Genomic DNA, 18,852 nt, shown 5'->3' with positions numbered 1-18,852 from the left:
CGCCAGGACTTTGACAGTTCGTTATGAACGGGGCAGATCTTTGAGACACGGTCGCTTGACGGCATCTGGATTGCAGGAAATATTCATTAAGGCGAGATTGTGTAGGTTCCTCTGGAGGAGAGTACTCTATATCGAGCTCTTCGACAGCCCTTGAAAGGATGCGAAGCATCTCCTTGTCAGTGGCGCGTACACGCTCCAAGCCCTCGTTGGGGGGAGGGGCGGTAGCATCATCCACTGACCACTTGGTTGATGTAGCAAGAGACATGACATAGTCATCATCCCCAGCATCGTCGAACGAGATGAGGCAGTGCGCTCCTGCGGTCCTGCGTTGCATGGAGATTGAGGTGCTCGTGGGGCGTGTGCCAGCATGAGGATCACCTCAAATTCATCCTGCTCGACCTTGCGGCCATGCTGTACCTCCTCGTGTGACCTCCTCGGGTATCACAGAATAGGTGGGTGGGAGGGCGCGGGAGGCTGAATCGTCCCTCAGAACGAGGGCGATTCACGAGCGCAGGGGAGTGCTGTGAAGATTCAGTAGAGGCAGTAGAGGGCTTCTAGACGTGAGATGAATTGCTGTCTTGAAGAAAATTCCGAGGAATGGTGTTTGTGCACCTGGTTTTATAATGGACAGCTTCGTGCCTAAAAGGGCGGGGCTCAAACACCATAGCCAATATTAAAACATTGCCATGATTGTACAGAGGTTTCAACTAGGTAGTGTGGAAGGACAACTCCCCATATGTGTTAGCACGCAATGTCAAGTGTACTGAGTCGTAAGGGAACAGTATGTTAAGTGGTTCAAGCTGAATTAATTGCAGAGGAGCTAGGGTATTGCTGTGTGGCTGCTAGGGTATTATGGGTGTTGCCAAATAATTACTTAACTGGCCCAAGTCAAAAGTGCACACTGCCAAGTCTCGATAAAATTATGAATCCTTATGTATGGCTTGGGTCCCTCCTTCATTGTAAGTCTATAGGTTTTTTTTTTGTTTCTTTTTTTGTGCCTGTTTTATCATCTGTAAGGCGAAAATCATAAATTTGATCGATTAAAAAAGTAATAGCACACCTCTCCTCAAAATCTGCACAATTTGAGGTATCGTGTCCATGGCACAAACGCTGCAGGATGAGTTATGCACCCAAGTTTAATATTTAAGGTTAGGTGTTTGTTCATATTCCTATGAACAGTAGTAACAGTGATGCTTGACTTCAATATCAATACATCGCTGCCTTGAAATACTGCTTTGAGGACTCATAGCTAGAAACGTGTGGCGTATGGCTGACCTGTGTTCTTTATCACTTTGCAGAGAGCACATTTCCGGGGGACTTTCCCGTGCCGCCACCATACAGCATAGCCACGTCTCTCCCAACTTACGATGAGGCAGAGAAGGCAAAAGCAGCAGCCATGGCTGCTTCAGCGGTGGATGTAATTGCACGAGTGAGTATCTTGTCCACTACGCACCCACTTATTTTGCAGAATGAAATGTAGAGCCCTCAATTCACATAAGTTTCCACTGCGACTTCATTTCAGTCTGCTAAACAATCCATAGAAGGGCAGAACATTGCTTAAATAATGTGTTTTGCTATGTGGAGTGGTGTTTATGTCACTCTTAATGCTTCTCTGCCTTTTAAAAAAAAATAGTTCAGCCAAAATGTTTTATTCTGTTTGTTTAAAACATCTGTGACTTTCTTATTCCATGGAACACAAAAGGTAAATTTTTTTAAAGAATGTCATAGCCACTCTTTTCCACATAATTATTGTCACTGGGGACTTGGTCTGTCAAGTTCAAAAATGAAGAAAAAGCACAATAAAATGATCATAAATGCAAGCCATACCACATACAAAATCAAATGAATAATAGAATAAATGTACCACACACACACACACACACACACACTATAATATTCTGTATAAGTCTTCTGAAGCCATACGGTAGCAATACAAATTTTAGTTTCGTAGCCCTTGTAAATAGGTCATTATTTATATATCACAATGCTGTCGATTTGAGATTAACTTGCATTGAACCCAGAATATTCCTTTAAATTATCGCCAATAGGTCAAATTATCATACAAAATTACTAAAGTGGCTCCTTGATACCACTGACACCAGCCGTTTTTGGATCTCACTATGTAGATGTTCCTCCTGTATGTTTCGTTTGGTCAAAGTGCAAGAACTGTGTCGTTTGATGTCATTGACATCAACGATGCAATTTTTTATTCAAGAGCTATTGCAGTTGTTGTTTTTTTCCTCTTTCACATTATTCTGTTACCTTTTCCCATGTGTCCCTGTTTTGTTTGTTTTTTTATATACACTACCGGTCAAAAGTTTTGAAACACTTGATCTCATGATCTTAAAAATATTTTGATCTGAAGGTGTACACTTAAATGTTTGAAATTTGTTTTGTAGACAAAAATATAATTGGGCCACCATATTCATTTATTTCATTACAAAACTAAAATTTAATAAAAATAAAAAGAAAGTTTTTGAAATTGATGACTTGGACCAAATAATAAAGAAAAGCAGCCAATAAATGCCCAACATAGATGGAAACTCCTTCAATACTGTTTAAAAAGCATCCCTCAAGAAGTTGGTTAAGAAAATGTCTGGAGTACATGTCTGCAAATTCTAGGCAAAGGGTGACTACTCTGAAGATGCTAAAATATAACACAGTTTTTATTTATTTTGGATTTTGTTTAGTCACAACATAATTCCCATAGTTCCATTTATGTTATTCCATAGTTTTGATGACTTTACTATTATTCTACAATGTGAAGAAAAAAAATTATAATAAAGAATAAGTGTTTCAAAACTTTTGACTGGTAGTGTATGTGTGTGTGTGTGTGTGTGTGTGTGTGTGTGTGTGTATGTGTGTATGTATGTATGTATATATACATATATATATATATATATATATATATATATATATATATATATATATATATATATATATATATATATATATACACACACACACACACACACACACACACACACACACACTGGGCAGATTTTGGGCTCTTCTGGATATAGTTAGGAGTAGCAGTTGTTTGTTTGCTCCCCATTTAAGGATGTGGTGTGCCATAAGAAATCATGACCTACATAAAGAATCCCACAGATACTGTCTCATTTCTAGGAGCTCAAAAAACGTGTTAAGTACAGTGGCCCCAAAAAGCATTTGGACACTTAAACCACACTTAAAAATGTCTGAATGTCATTGCTTTAGATAACAAAACATCAAATCAAGTGGCATCTGCAAACTAGACCTTTTCAGTTTCAATTAAAAAGTACTTTATTGGCATAATTTTGTTACATACAATGTTCCAAACATCAATACACAAAACAGACAAGAGAAAAAGCAAAAGAAAATCGTAATAATTAAACTGTAACAAATAAGAACTAAAATAAGGTGCTAAGTAATGGATAAAATTAAATAAAAACAATAATAAAAATAATTTTCTCCAAACTAAAGTCACTTTTCTGAGCCATTTTAGTGAATGTATGAAGTCAGCTTCCCTCAGGTTAATAAAGGTGTCCTAACAGACTAATAACCACAGGTGGAGTTCAACACTGTCACTATAAACCTGTTCCATATTTTTTGTACTTTTTAACAGTATATTAATTGCTTTAACATTTAAAACCTAACAAACATCTTTTTGTGAAACGTTTTGCTTAAAGTGTGCTTCTGTCTTTACATTAGGATCATGGATATGTCAAAATATCAAACCAAATGGAATTTATTAAAGTGAACTTAGTGGCACAAAACATATTGTAACACTTATGCTGTATGAAAAAATCAAAATGGGGATTTAACAAATAACTGTGAAAATATGTCTCTCTTTGGACAACTTTAGTCTTGGTCAATTTAATTTAATTGTAGTATCTTTCTTTACATTAGAAAACAAAGAAACAAATCTGCATGGTTTGATATGTAATGACAGTTTAAGTAAACTAGTGTTCCAGTAGGCTATGTTTTGGGGCCTCTTTATATTTTATGACAAAATCTAAATGGGGAATTAATATATAACTGTGAAAATGTTTCCCTTTTTTTTTTCTAAATTTATTCTTGGTCATCTTTACATTTATACAGTCAACCTGAAAATTAAATTGAATTAAATTAATTAAATTAAATTTTCAGGTTGACTGTGCAAATGTAAAGTTGACCAAGAATAAAGTTGACTTTAATATACTTAGATTTAATTAGAATTAATTTTATTGATTAATCAATTATAGTTTAATTCGTGTTCCAATACGTTTTGGGACCACTTTGTAATATTACAAAACCTAAATAGTGAATTAACTGTGAAAATATCTCTCTCTTTTTTTCTTAACTTTTGTCTTGGTCAACTTTACATAAGTGGGACATGAAAAACACATCAGTTTTCATGTTAGTAAATATCATGCTCCAAAACCAAGTATTCCTCTTGTTATCTATTTTGCTGTTGCAGTCTAGCAGCTCTGTGGTTTATTTTCAAGAGCTGTTTTCCAATCACATATACAGTGAAATTCTTTTTTTTTCACATATCCCAGCTAAGCTGGGGTCAGATATGATACAGCACCCCTGGAGCGGATGGGGTCAAGGGCCTTGCTCAAGGGCCCAACAGTGGCATCTTGGCGGTGCAGGGGCTTGAACCCCTGACCTTCTGATCAATAACCCAGAGCCTTAACTGCTGAGCCACCACTGCCCCTGCTAGTGCAACCAGAGGAGGATTATTTGTCTGAAAAGTTGTTTATTTTCTTTGATGATCACAAGTACTCAAGCAATGTATATTTTTTCTGGACATAGATGAAAAGTAGCACCAGTCTAAAATTGCGAATTGAGGTCACACATATAATAGAGCTCGCTCAAACCCTGTTATGAAACCTCTTCATGAAAAAAAGAATGAATTGGAGCATTATTCAAGATGTGTGATTTGTTATACAACATCTCCGCATTTTGTTCTGAGCTATGGTAATGATGAGAAGCTGAACTTAATGGGAATTAAGTGGGAAATGGGAAATTACAATTCTGCATTTTTTCACCTCCATGTCATTCCAAACCTGTAGGACTTTCTTTCTTTCTTCTGTGGAACACAAATGGGGTTATTTCCATGATACAAGCCCTTTAAGATGGCCATAAGTCTTTCTCTTTCTATCTTGATAAGGATGAGGATTTTCCTGTTCGGGACGACTTCAGTGATGCTGATCAGCTGAGGGTCGGAAATGATGGAATCTTTATGCTGGCCTTCTTCAGTGAGTTACACAGACTGTGTGTGTGTGTACACGTTTGGCCCACTTTTTCGGTCGTCATTTATTGTGACATTTTCATATTAAATTGTGTTGTACATGGAAAATAACATAACATTTATACACTAATTTGCTGAATGAAACATACTTGCTTTATGTCTTGGATACTATTTTTAAAATCAGTTTGCTGTATAGAGTATATACTGTAAAGTACACAGAATGCTAGTATTCCATACTGAACACACTACACTGTTTTCGAGACCCCACATTTGAGTTTTGCCATCAGTTCCTCTTGTACTCCATCTGGTGGCGTTTTTATATATTGCACATTGTTATATTGCAAATAGAATGGCTTTACAGTTCAGCTCCCCTTGTTATTGAGGACACAATACATTGGTGTGCAAGCCAGAATTATCTATTTTTAATTTCTTTTAATCTTAAATGTATCGTTTAAAATCTAAATACTGATTGAGTGAGCCATGTTGGAAGCTTTTGATAAATAAATCCAATATATACACACATCTTTGAACAAAAGTTATTTGAATTCTGTATTAATCTGGCAAGTTGCTTGATAACCATAAACAGCCTTCACTCAAAAAAAAAATAATACGCTAGCCTAGTGTCATAACAAAATTCCAGCAAATTAAATTGTGTCATTTAAAAAAAACTACTTAAAATATTTAGAGTTTTTACATTTTATTTGATTAAAGATTACTCGGTTAATTCTTCCAGTTTTTTTTTTTTTAGTTTGTTTTTTTTTTATTTGGCATGCCCAATTCCCCCAGCGCGGTTACTCACCTCAGTCTGGGTGGCAGAGGACAAGTCTCAGTTGCCTCTGCTTCTGAGATAGTCAATCTGCGCATCTTATCACGTGGCTCGCTGTGCATGACACCATGGAGACTCACAGCATATGGAGGCTCATGCTGTTCTCTGCGATCCATGCACAAAATATCACGTGCCCCATTGAGAGCGAGAACCACGAGGAGGTTACCCCATGTGACTCTACCCTCCCTAGCAACCGGGCCAATTTGGTTGCTTAGGAGACCTGGCTGGAGTCACTCAGCACACCCTGGATTCGAACTTGTGACTCCAGGGGTGGTAGTCAGTGTCAGTACTCGCTGAGCTACCCAGGCCATTTTATTTTATTAAAGATTACTCTGTTAATTTTTCCTGTTTACTGTACACTTAAAATTTTAAGATTTACGAATTTCAGTTTCATAACAAAATTCCATCAAATTGAATTGATTTAACCTTTAACTGAAATTATATTTTTGAGTATACGGTATATGAAAATGAGCTATATTTGTGGATTTTTTGTTTATTCGTCAGAATAAAACTAATAATAATAATAAAAATATATACTGTGTGTATGTGTGTGTGTGTGTGTGTATATATATATATATATATATATATATATATATAATTTCTAAAATAATAATACATTTATTGAACATTGGCGTCTTTTATAATAAATATATGGATTAAATATGTATATATATATATATATATATATATATATATATATATATATATATATATATACAGGTGCATCTCAATAAATTAGAATGTCGTGGAAAAGTTCATTTATTTCAGTAATTCAACTCAAATTGTGAAACTCGTGTATTAAATAAATTCAATGCACACAGACTGAAGTAGTTTAAGTCTTTGGTTCTTTTAATTGTGATGATTTTGGCTCACATTTAACAAAAACCCACCAATTCACTATCTCAAAAAATTAGAATACATCATAAGACCAATAAAAAAAAACATTTTTAGTGAATTGTTGGCCTTCTGGAAAGTATGTTCATTTACTGTATATGTACTCAATACTTGGTAGGGGCTCCTTTTGCTTTAATTACTGCCTCAATTCGGCGTGGCATGGAGGTGATCAGTTTGTGGCACTGCTGAGGTGGTATGGAAGCCCAGGTTTCTTTGACAGTGGCCTTCAGCTCATCTGCATTTTTTGGTCTCTTGTTTCTCATTGTCCTCTTGACAATACCCCATAGATTCTCTATGGGGTTCAGGTCTGGTGAGTTTGCTGGCCAGTCAAGCACACCAACACCATGGTCATTTAACCAACTTTTGGTGCTTTTGGCAGTGTGGGCAGGTGCCAAATCCTGCTGGAAAATGAAATCAGCATCTTTAAAAAGCTGGTCAGCAGAAGGAAGCATGAAGTGCTCCAAAATTTATTAGTAAACGAGTGCAGTGACTTTGGTTTTCAAAGAACACAATGGACCAACACCAGCAGATGACATTGCACCCCAAATCATCACAGACTGTGGAAACTTAACACTGGACTTCAAGCAACTTGGGCTATGAGCTTCTCCACCGTTCCTCCAGACTCTAGGACCTTGGTTTCCAAATGAAATACAAAACTTGCTCTCATCTGAAAAGAGGACTTTGGAACACTGGGCAACAGTCCAGTTCTTCTTCTCCTTAGCCCAGGTAAGACGCCACTGACGTTGTCTGTGGTTCAGGAGTGGCTTAACAAGAGGAATACAACAACTGTAGCCAAATTCCTTGACATGTCTGTGTGTGGTGGCTCTTGATGCCTTGACCCCAGCCTCAGTCCATTCCTTGTGAAGTTCACCCAAATTCTTGAATCGATTTTGCTTGACAATCCTCATAAGGCTGCGGTTCTCTCGGTTGATTGTGCATCTTTTTCTTCCACACTTTTTCCTTCCACTCAACTTTCTGTTAACATGCTTGGATACAGCACTCTGTGAACAGCCAGCTTATTTGGCAATGAATGTTTGTGGCTTACCCTCCTCGTGAAGGGTGTCAATGATTGTCTTCTGGACAACTGTCAGATCAGCAGTCTTCCCCATGATTGTGTAGCCTAGTGAACCAAACTAAGAGACCATTTTGAAGGCTCAGGAAACCTTTGCAGGTGTTTTGAGTTGATTAGCTGATTGGCATGTCACCATATTCTAATTTTTTGAGATAGTGAATTGGTGGGTTTTTGTTAAATGTGAGCCAAAATCATCACAATTAAAAGAACCAAAGACTTAAACTACTTCAGTCTGTGTGCATTGAATTTATTTAATACACGAGTTTCACAATTTGAGTTGAATTACTGAAATAAATGAACTTTTCCACGACATTCTAATTTATTGAGATGCACCTGTATATGTATGTATGTGTATATATATATATATATATATATATATATATATATATATATACACAGTTGTGCTCAAAGGTTTGCATACCCTTGGAGAATTGGTAATATATGTACCATTTTTAAAGAAAACATGAGTGAGCAGGCAAAACACATTTCTTTTATTTCTTATGGGATTCATATTCAATTGTAGGTTATAACAGAATGGCACAATCATAAAACAAAACATGGCAACAATGAAAAAAAATGAAATGACCCCCGTTCAAAAGTCTGCATACCCTTGGTTCTTAATACTGTGTATTGCCCCCTTTAGCATCAATGACAGTGTGCAGTCTTTTGTAATAGTTGTCAATGAGGCCCCAAATTCTTGCAGGTGGTATAACTGCCCATTCATCTTGGCAAAATGCCTCCAGGTCATGCAAAGTCTTTGGTCGTCTTGCATGAACTGCACGTTTGAGATCTCCCCAGAGTGGCTCAATGATATTAAGGTCAGGAGACTGTGATGGCCACTCCAGAACCTTCAACTTTTTCTGCTGTAACCACTGAAGGGTCAACTTGGCCTTGTGCTTAGGGTCATTGTCTTGCTGGAAGGTCCAAGAGTGTCCCATGCGCAGCTTTAGTGCAGAAGAACACAAATTGTCTGCCAGTATTTTCTAATAACATGCTGCATTCATCTTGCCATCAATTTTCACAAGATTCCCCATGCCTTTAGAGCTCACACACCCCCAAAACATCAGTGAGCCACCACCATGCTTCAAAGTGGGGATGATATTCTTTTCACTATAGGCCTTGTTGACCCCTCTCCAAACATAGCGCTTATGGTTGTGACCATAATGCTCTATTTTGGTCTTGTCACTCCAAATTACAGTGTGCCAGAAGCTGTGAGGCGTGTCAAGGTGTTGTTGGGCATATTATAACCGGGCTTTTTTGTGGCATTGGCGCAGTAAAAGCTTCTTTCTGGCAACTCAACCATGCAGCTCAATTTTGTTCAAGTATCATCGTATTGTGCTCCTTGAAACAACCACACCATCTTTTTCCAGAGCAGCCTGTATTTCTCCTGAGGTTACCTGTGGGTTTTTCTTTGTATCCCGAACAATTCTTCAGGCAGTTGTGGCTGAAATCTTTCTTGGTCTGCCTGACCGTGGCTTGGTATCAAGAGATCCCCGAATTTTCCACTTCTTAATAAGTGATTGAACAGTACTGACTGGCATTTTCAAGGCTTTGGATATCTTTTTATATCCTTTGCCATCTTTATAAAGTTCCATTACCTTGTTACGCAGGTCTTTAGACAGTTCTTTTCTGCTCCCCATGGCTCAGTATATAGCCTGCTCAGTGCATCCACGTGAGAGCTAACAAACTCATTGACTATTTATACACAGACACTATTTGCAATTTAAAAAGCCACAGGTGTGGGGAAATTAACCTTTAATTGCCATTTTAACCTGTGTGTGTCACCTCGTGTATCTGTAACAAGGCCAAACATTCAAGGGTATGTAAACTTTTGATCAGGGCCATTTGGGTGATTTCTGTTATCATTATGATTTAAAAAGGAGCCAAACAACTATGTGATAATAAATGGCTTCATATGATCACTATCCTTAAATAAAAGACAGTTTTTTTGCATGATCAGTCATATTTTCAAAATCAATGCCAAAATTTCACAATTTCTGCCAGGGTATGCAAACTTTTGAGCACAACTGTGTGTGTGTGTGTGTGTGTGTGTGTGTATATATAATACTCTTCTTTTGTCTAAAAATACAGCTTACATGAAATAAAATCTCTTCAACAGCCACTTGAACCTGATTGATTTAGTAATATTTACAATTTGAGCTTAAATTTCCAAGCAAGCTTAAAAGTGTAATTTTTTTACTTTAAAGGTGCATTCAGTAACTTTTGTCTTTGTGTCATCTTGGACTTACACTGACACCTAGCGGCTTGGATGCAGCATCATTTAAAATCAATAGATTTAAATTTCAGATGCCATTGTAGAAATGTAGTGTTCAAAGTCAGTCATGATTACTTTAATCAATGAGTGAAAGTGTCAAATAACAGGATGGTTACTGAGATTAAGAGAGTAGTATTCAGCTGGTCATGTGATTCTAACATGGCAGCCCCCATGTGCGGACCCTCTCCATGTAGAATAAAACAGCTTTTATAAGGTTACTGATATGGCTGGAGTCTTCATTATAATGTGAGTGGTCATGATTTCCTACATATATTGTAAAATTACCATTCATGTCTTTTAGGAGTTAAACTCCTAAAGAGTAAAAAAAAAAAAGTACTGAATGCACCAAGTCAATGATAGTCTAGACTGTGTCCTAATTCTGTTTGCAGTCATTAATACAACATTCTTTCTCTGTCTGAAATCAGTGGCCTTTCTCTTCAACTGGATCGGTTTCTGCTTGTCCTTCTGTTTGACCAACACCATTGCGGGCCGGTATGGTGCCATCTGTGGCTTCGGCCTCTCGCTTATCAAATGGATCCTCATTGTGCGGGTGTGTCACTTAGTTCACGGGTTTTCAAACTTTTTTGGAGGACCCTGAAATAATAGGACCCCCTTGCTAAAATGTAAATGCAGCAGTATATTTTAATATAAACATCCATGTATGCTGTAAGAAAAACCGTAAGCATGATCTTCTAAATAAAACATGTTTCCAAATTTTTTCCCAAACAAAATAATTCGCTTTTGCATTGTCATTGTACTAAAACTAAAACAAACAGTAACTATATGCTGATTTGATTTGTATTTCTTTCTTTAAAAAAAAACTATGGCTGTCAATTGAATAAAATAATAAATGTATTGATTTCTGATCAGTCTTTAGAAAGCAGATGAATGAAACGGAATGAAACAGTTATAATATCAAATATAAGTAAATGTGTTATTTTTATTGCTTTTAACGTTTAAATCATGTTAAAGGGATAGTTCACTCAAAAATGAAAATTCTCTCATTATGTACTCACCCTCATGATATCAGAATCAGAAGAATCAGAATGAGCTTTATTGCCAAGTATGCTTACACATACAAGGAATTTGTCTTTGTGTCAGGAGCTTCCAATGTACAACAATACAAAAGCAAAACAAAAACAGCAGCAAGACATAGATAATAATAAAAAATAAAAATAATTATACACATACGTACAGACACACACATACATACACATACGTAGTGCAATCTAATACAAATCTGTTATCTGTTATGTGTACAGTGCAAATACAAATCTGTTATGTACAGTGCAAATTTATTTTTATTTTTTTTCTCTCTCAGAGGAATGAAATGGCAGAAGAGGTTGGATGTGTTGGATAAATATAAAATAGACTAAACTGTGTATTGCACATAGTTATTGCTCAATGGGGCAGTTTTAACTGTTCATGAGATGGATAGCCTGAGGGAAAAAACTGTTCCTGTGCATGACGGTTCTGGTGCTCAGAGCTCTGAAGCATCGGCCAGAAGGCAACAGTTCAAAAAGGTAATGGGAAGGGTGAGTGTGGTCCAGAGTGATTTTTCCAGCCTTTATCCTCACTCTGAAAGTGTATAGTTCTTGAAGGGGGGGGCAACCAATAATCCTCTCAGCAGTCCAAACTGTCCTTTGTAGTCTTCTGATGTCTGATTTCATAGCTGAACCAGACAGTTATTGAAGTGCAGAGGACAGACTCAGTGACTGCTGAGTAGAACTGTATCAGCAGTGCCTGTGGCAGGTTGAACTTCCTCAGCTGGTGAAGGAAGTACAACCTCTGCTGGGCCTTTTTCACAATGGAGTCAATGTGTGTCTCCTACTTCAGGTCCTTTGAGATGGTAGTGCCCAGGAACCTGAATGACTCCACTGCTGCCACAGTGCTGTTTAGAATGGTGTGGGGGGTCAGTGTTGGGGTGTTCCTCCTAAAGTCCACAATCATCTCCACTGTTTTGAGCGTGTTCAGCTCAAGGTTGTTTTGACTCCACCAGACAGCTAGCTGTTCAACCTCCCTTCTGTATGCAGACTCATCGTCATCTCGGATGAGGCCGATGACAGTTGTGTCGTCTGCAAACTTCAGGAGCTTGACAGAGGGGTCCTTGGCGATGCAGTCATTGGTGTAGAGGGAGAAGAGCAGTGGGGAGAGCACACATCCCTGGGGGGCACCAGTGCTGATTGTACAGGTGCTGGAAGTGAGTTTCCCCTGTCTCACAAGCTGCTGCCTGTCTGTCAGAAAGCTGGTAATCCACTGACAGATAGACATGGGAACAGAGAGTTGGTGTAATTTATTCTGGAGTATAGCTGGGATGGTGGCGTTGAAAGCTGAACTGAAGTCCACAAAAAGGATCCTTGCATATGTCCTTGGTGTGTCCAGATGTTGCAGGACATGATGCAATCCCATGTTGACTGCATCATCCACAGACCTGTTTGCTCGATAAGCAAATTGAAGGGGTTATAGAAAGGGTCCAGTGATGTGCTTCAGGTGGGCCAACACCAGTCTCTCAAATGATTTCATGACCACAGACATCAGGTCTGTATTCATTAAGTCCTGTGATTTTTTTGGTTTCTTTGGGACAGGAATAATGATTGAGCATTTGAAGCAGCATGGGACTTCACACTGCTTCAGTGATCTATTGAAGATCTGTGTGAAGATGGGGGCCAGCTGGTTAGCACAGGATTGAAGACACGCTGGCGAGACGCCATCTGTGCTTGAAGCTTTCCTCGTCTTTTGTTTCCGAAAGACCCGGCTCACATCATCTTCACAGATCTTAAGTGCAGGTTGAGTAGCAGGAGGGGGGAGGAGGGGGGTTGCAGGAGGTGTTGGTGTTTGTGTGAAGTGAAGGTCAGAGTGGGTGTGGGTTGTGAGATTGGTCCTTTCAAATCTGCAGTAGAACACATTCAGGTCGTCAGCCAGTTGTTGGTCCACCACAGGGTTGGGGGTAGGAGGCCTGTAATTTGTGAGTTGTTTCATGCCACTCCACACTGATGCAGGGTCGTTGGCTGAAAACTTGTTTTTCAGCTTCTCAGAGTATCTTCTTTTAGCCACTCTGATTTCCTTGTTCAGTGTGTTCCTGGCCTGATTGTACAAGACTTTATCCCAGGTGTGTATGATGTTTTTTCTTCACCAGAACACATTTGAAGAAAAATAAAAAAATGTCTTAGCTCAGTTGGTCCTTAAAATGTGAATGGAGATTTCTCTTTTGAAACTTCAAAATCACAAACAGTCAGCATAAACGTCATCCATACGACTCCAGCGGTTAAATTAATGTCTTCTAAAGCGACATTATCGCTGAGGGTTATCCTGAGGGTGAGTAAATAATCAGAGAATTAAAATTTTTGGGTGAACTAACCCTTTAACTTATTTTAACTTGTATTTATTTATTCTCTCAAATTTTAAGTGGACCCCCTTGTGACCCCCAGTTTGAAACCCCGGTCTTAGTTCAGTGAACCGGGAATGTGTGGAATTACACAAAAACAGAGGGAATTACACCTCTGAAGCGTCATAGAAACTATTATTATTATTTATTTATTTAATGAGGCATGAGTTATGTTGTGAACTTAACACAAACTTTTATCCAGCCTCAATATAAATTTAAAACTGATAAAAACATTGTCAAAAGAAAGCTTGTCCACTTATTTGCATACCATATCAATATAATCGATATATAGAACATAATGTTTAATGGAATTATTCTTCATTTCAGTTTTCAGACTATTTTACTGGATATTTCAACGGGCAGTACTGGCTTTGGTGGATTTTCCTTGTTCTTGGTAGGTACAAGTGATGCACCATTTTGTGACATTTCTACTGTGAATGTTAATTAAAAAATATGCTAGATTAATGTATTCTGATAATATCAAAAACATTTTAAAATTACTAGGTAGTTTTGTTTAGATTTATTCACAAGCATTTTTAATGCAGCATTCTGGCACACTTTGCTGGCTGATTATATGACCTACTTCATTTCACATTCAAAATTGAATTTATTGATAAACATTTGATGTGGCTTTTGGTTTCCAAGTATATAATATAAACATTAAGAAAGTCATCATAACACATTAAGCATTATTTATTTAAGCTTTTATGGTTTGTGATTTTTTTATTTTGTAAATTTTGACATGCCTTGATATATGTGCTTTTTTCAGTTGCTTAAAAACATATTAATGGCTAAAGTCTGATAACACTGTATTCAGCACAAACTGGGCTACAATAATATGTGAACAACATGTATGTACATGTTTGTATTTTTGAGAAAATAACGTTTATGTGTGGTTTTTGAAAAAACAAAAATTGTAAGTCACTGAAATAAGGCCATATAGCACACACTAAACATTTGTTCACAAGACTTTTGAGAACTGGATCTTGTAGCCTAGAGTTTTTGCTACAAAAATGATGTGAAAACCATCCTGATCACTCATTCATACAAAACAATATAGTCATTTAACTTCTGTAAGACACTTTTAGTGTTAGAAAGGTCATATGCGAGGAGGCGTGGATGATCATGAATATTGATGTGATTCACACCTGAGGAGACAAAGACCCCTACCCTGAGAGAGAATGAATGTGAGGAGACATAATGATTGAGTGTATTGTTTGTAGCTTATTAACAAAATCAAGTTTAAGTTAAAAGAAGTAATCTGACTATACATTTTCTAAACTTTAGACCTACACTACCATTTAAAAGATTTGATCTGTACGATTTTTTAAATGTTTTTAAAAGAAGTCTCTTCTGCTCACCAAGGCTGCATTTATTTGATCCAAAATACAGCAAAAACTGTGATATTGTGAAATATTTTTACAATTTAAAATAACTTTTCTATTTGAATATATTGTAAAATGCAATTTATTCCTGTGATCAAAGACTGCAGTCTTCAGTGTCACATGATCCTTCAGAAATCATTCTAATAAGCTGATTTTCTAATATGGGCATATTTACAGCACATTTTACACATTTACACCTGAACAGATATTTGCAAGCACAAGCTTTGTTGATGATAATGAGGCAGCATAAACTCTAGTTAAAATATAATCTAAACATTCATATTATTTTTATATCATATTACATATCATATTTATATCATACAGCATACAATTTAAATACCTGCTTTAGCCGAAACAACATTTAAATGTAACTAAAACTTGCCTATTAGGACATATTTCAAATTTCAATACTCTGAATCCTGGCTGGCAAGTCTGGAAATAGTCCAACTAGTAAAATATGTACACGTTTATATAAAATAGCAAGTCAACTAATGTATGTAAAACTAAATTACTTACTCATCTGAAATTGTATCCTCGGCTGGATCAAATCGCTCTTCAAAATGCAAACATTCCTTGTCGGAGTCCCGCTCTTCTGAGGAAAATGTGAACTCTTCGTCACTATCCAGGACCATCTGAAGAGCTTCCTCACCTGTGTAGCGTGCCATCTTCCAAATGCGCAGGAAAGTGAACTTGATGCTTTTTAAGGCACTGTTGGGGGCGTTTACCATTTGTATTGATCGCCTCAGCACATTACCATATGAATAGTGCGCTCTGCTGGTGGGTGTGATCACATTAGCGATAATTAGCTGAGCCAGGAGAAACTGTACATCGCTTTGTTTCATACAGATTACATTGCATGAGAATATTTGTTTTAAATTTTGAATTGTTTTATTTAAAAGTAGACATTTTAAGCTTAATTTAGACATATGTTTCATGTTTGTGTGATTAGTATTCACGGAGTTTCAGTTCATTTTTGTGACGTGTTTCAGAAAGATGCTCGCGGAGACAGAGACGGCTAAAAGCGCACCCTGTTTATTTTCTTTATTTTGCAAAAGCACAAGGTTTTGTTGTTATTGTGAGTGTACACAAATAAAAGTAGACCCTTTATAGTCTCTAATGATGCCTTACACTTATCTGTATGCCCAAAAATGACAGAGTATTTTAAGTTGTTTCCGCTGTTATGAGGAAAAAATCCAGGAAAATATCCAGTCGACCCCAGAGGGTTAAGTGGAACAATACGATTGTGGTATTTTCTGAAGGTTTTTCCTTATAAATAAATCATTATTTGCTAAATGTCATCTGTTTGTCTTCTGACCTGTCTTTGTGTCTGCTCCAGGTCTCCTGCTGTTCTTTAGAGGGTTTGTGAATTATCTGAAAGTGCGTAACATGTCAGAGAGTATGGTGTCTTCACTTCGAACCCGCTTCTTCCTCCTGTACTAGAGGTGAATGTGTCATTATTATACACACTTACAAATGGTGTGTTTCTATTAAAAACACAGCAGAATTGTTGTAGTTTAAAAATTGTAATATAGTTAATATATATATGTATATATATTATATATAAAAAATAACAAAGAATAGTGTAATTTCAGCTGTTTTAGTTTAAAAATGAAAATATTTCCATTTAATTTTTGTTAACATTGAGAAATCTGCAACACGGGTGCAAATATTTGTTAGTTTTTTTTATTACTATTCTGGAAATTTATCCTGTAATTTGATTTGATTTGTTTTTTTTGGAGCGATTCATAATTATTTTCTAAATAATCTGAAGAGACAAATGTAACGGTAGGTACAATTGTAGATTGGTTATCTGGGTTTTAACAACTGAAAATTGGTCAAAAATTGTAATTCAAATAAGAAATGAACACTTATTTCATTGGGTATTATTATAGTGATTATAAACGATTATCAAAAGTGCAGCGTGAAATTTCTGCACCAGTAGCGGCACCAAATGTAATTAAAAATGCATTGATCAAACTAACACTCATGCCGTTGGCTGAATCAATGTTGCTATCTCAGGCCGATTAAACCAACATATTGAAAGTGTCTCATGGTAATTATTATAGTTGTCTCTGCACATTAAGCTTGAAAAGATGATACACAAGTAACTTTAAATTACAAATTGAAGCATTGAATTTTCATTGTCAGACATATTTTTACAAACCCAATCAGTAACAATTCTGTTGTAAAAAATGAAACACATGTTGTTCTATGCTTTATAATTCCACATATTCTTCTTTTAATTTTTTTGTGGTGTAATGGGATAAACCATCATGCACTTGTATGTTTTCACTTTTACAGTAGTGCCTGACTTTTTTTTTTTTAATTTTATGTGGTTAAATATTTGGCGGCTGTTACTCAATAGCTCATCTTAACACACATAAACGGATGCAGATTGCATTTTCTGTGGTGAGCCTAATTACTGCAGCTGTTATATTATGTGTTGAATTTTGTCTTGACAAGGAACACTTCCTCTATGGTCAGGAATTACCTAATGTGCATAGTAACCAAGCTGGAAAAGAAAGTGCAAACATTTATATCTGCGACAAAATGTGTGAATCAGGCTGGGCGATGCTGCTTAAAAAAAAAAAATAGATCTCAATAATTAACAGCCTTTTGATGATATTTCAAATATATATATTGATAAATATCAACATCAGAATATGCAAAATACGAAAAGTGTGATCTCTTTTTTTTTTTTTTTTTTTTTTTATCAAAAAAGTTGATGGTTCCTTTAAGCAACTAAACCGTAAAAATCTTGCATGTTTAGATCAAGAATCTAAAATGATCAAGGCATGTTTTCACATTTTTCACTAAGTAAATGCAAGGAAAAATTATATTAAATCCATCTATATAAATCTATATGAATAAATATAAAAATGCATAATAAACAGCAGTATTTACCTACATATGCCACAATTTCTGTGAACATTTGAGTAATGACTCTGATGAATAGCTCTGTATTGATACGTTGAAATGGGCAATTTGGACTAATTCACAGCAATGTATCGCATCTTACCAACAATAATGCCATCAAGTAGATTCAAAACTTCAGGAGAAATAATATTTTATCAATTTCATCTATTTGAATACATACAACCATGCATAGTTAAAAAACCAGCAATATTTAGCTACGTTATTTAAATAAATGAAAAATGTTGCTACTTTGACATTTTTTTGAGAGATGACTAAACAGTGTTTTGAATCGATTAGTTGAAATGAGCAGTTTGAACTGATTCTCAGAAATGAATTGCATCTTACCAACAATAACACCAAGCAGATTGAAAAATAAGAGCTAAAATGTAGTAAAAATTGAGAATGTTTAGATCTAAAATGATCAAAGCATGTTTTCCAAACCTTTATATATCGTGAATATATTACCCAGCCCCAACTAAAATGAAGTGCATGTGATACAAAGTGCAAAACTAGCTACTTTTCCTGCTATGCTATTATGTTGGATAATAGTTAATGTAACATATCTAGTAATTCTCTTTCCAAAGAGCAAGAGATTTGTGCTTTTATTGCTCAGAAACATGAATGGCACAGTGACCCTATTCGTGGAAAGTGCCTTTTACTGAAGTAACTGATTCAAGCATGTTAAACATATTTGTTTGGCTCAATTCAGTTCGAAATGTACCACAAGAACTTTGTATTTGTTCATTTGGACATGCAAGCCAGATGTAAATTGGTTCATTAATAATGACTCTCGAAACCTTGCTTATATGCAGTTTGCACATTGAAGGCCATCGTGGCAAAGCTCCAAAAAACAAGCTTCACTTTCATTCATTCTGTCTCTTTCA

The 18,852-nt window shown here is 36.4% G+C and overlaps 2 protein-coding genes across 3 annotated transcripts in view; both read left to right on the top strand.

The window, feature by feature from the left end:
- The window catches only part of LOC127444967 (uncharacterized), a 213,160-nt gene that overhangs the window by 118,029 nt on the left and 76,279 nt on the right, over positions 1-18,852 (top strand). The window lies entirely within an intron of this gene.
- The window catches only part of LOC127444957 (NEDD4 family-interacting protein 2-like), a 46,633-nt gene that overhangs the window by 26,435 nt on the left and 1,346 nt on the right, over positions 1-18,852 (top strand). For both annotated transcript variants that reach the window (XM_051704646.1, XM_051704645.1), the window contains 5 exons: positions 1,299-1,429; positions 5,135-5,222; positions 10,708-10,832; positions 13,995-14,061; positions 16,389-16,494. In XM_051704646.1, the coding sequence (XP_051560606.1) occupies positions 1,299-1,429; positions 5,135-5,222; positions 10,708-10,832; positions 13,995-14,061; positions 16,389-16,492 (515 nt within the window). In that variant the 3' untranslated portion in view covers positions 16,493-16,494. The remainder of the gene's footprint in view (positions 1-1,298; positions 1,430-5,134; positions 5,223-10,707; positions 10,833-13,994; positions 14,062-16,388; positions 16,495-18,852) is intronic.

This window comes from Myxocyprinus asiaticus, chromosome 8, assembly GCF_019703515.2.
Source record: "Myxocyprinus asiaticus isolate MX2 ecotype Aquarium Trade chromosome 8, UBuf_Myxa_2, whole genome shotgun sequence".
NCBI lineage: Eukaryota > Metazoa > Chordata > Actinopteri > Cypriniformes > Catostomidae > Myxocyprinus > Myxocyprinus asiaticus.
This window is presented reverse-complemented; position numbering and strand designations above follow the sequence as displayed.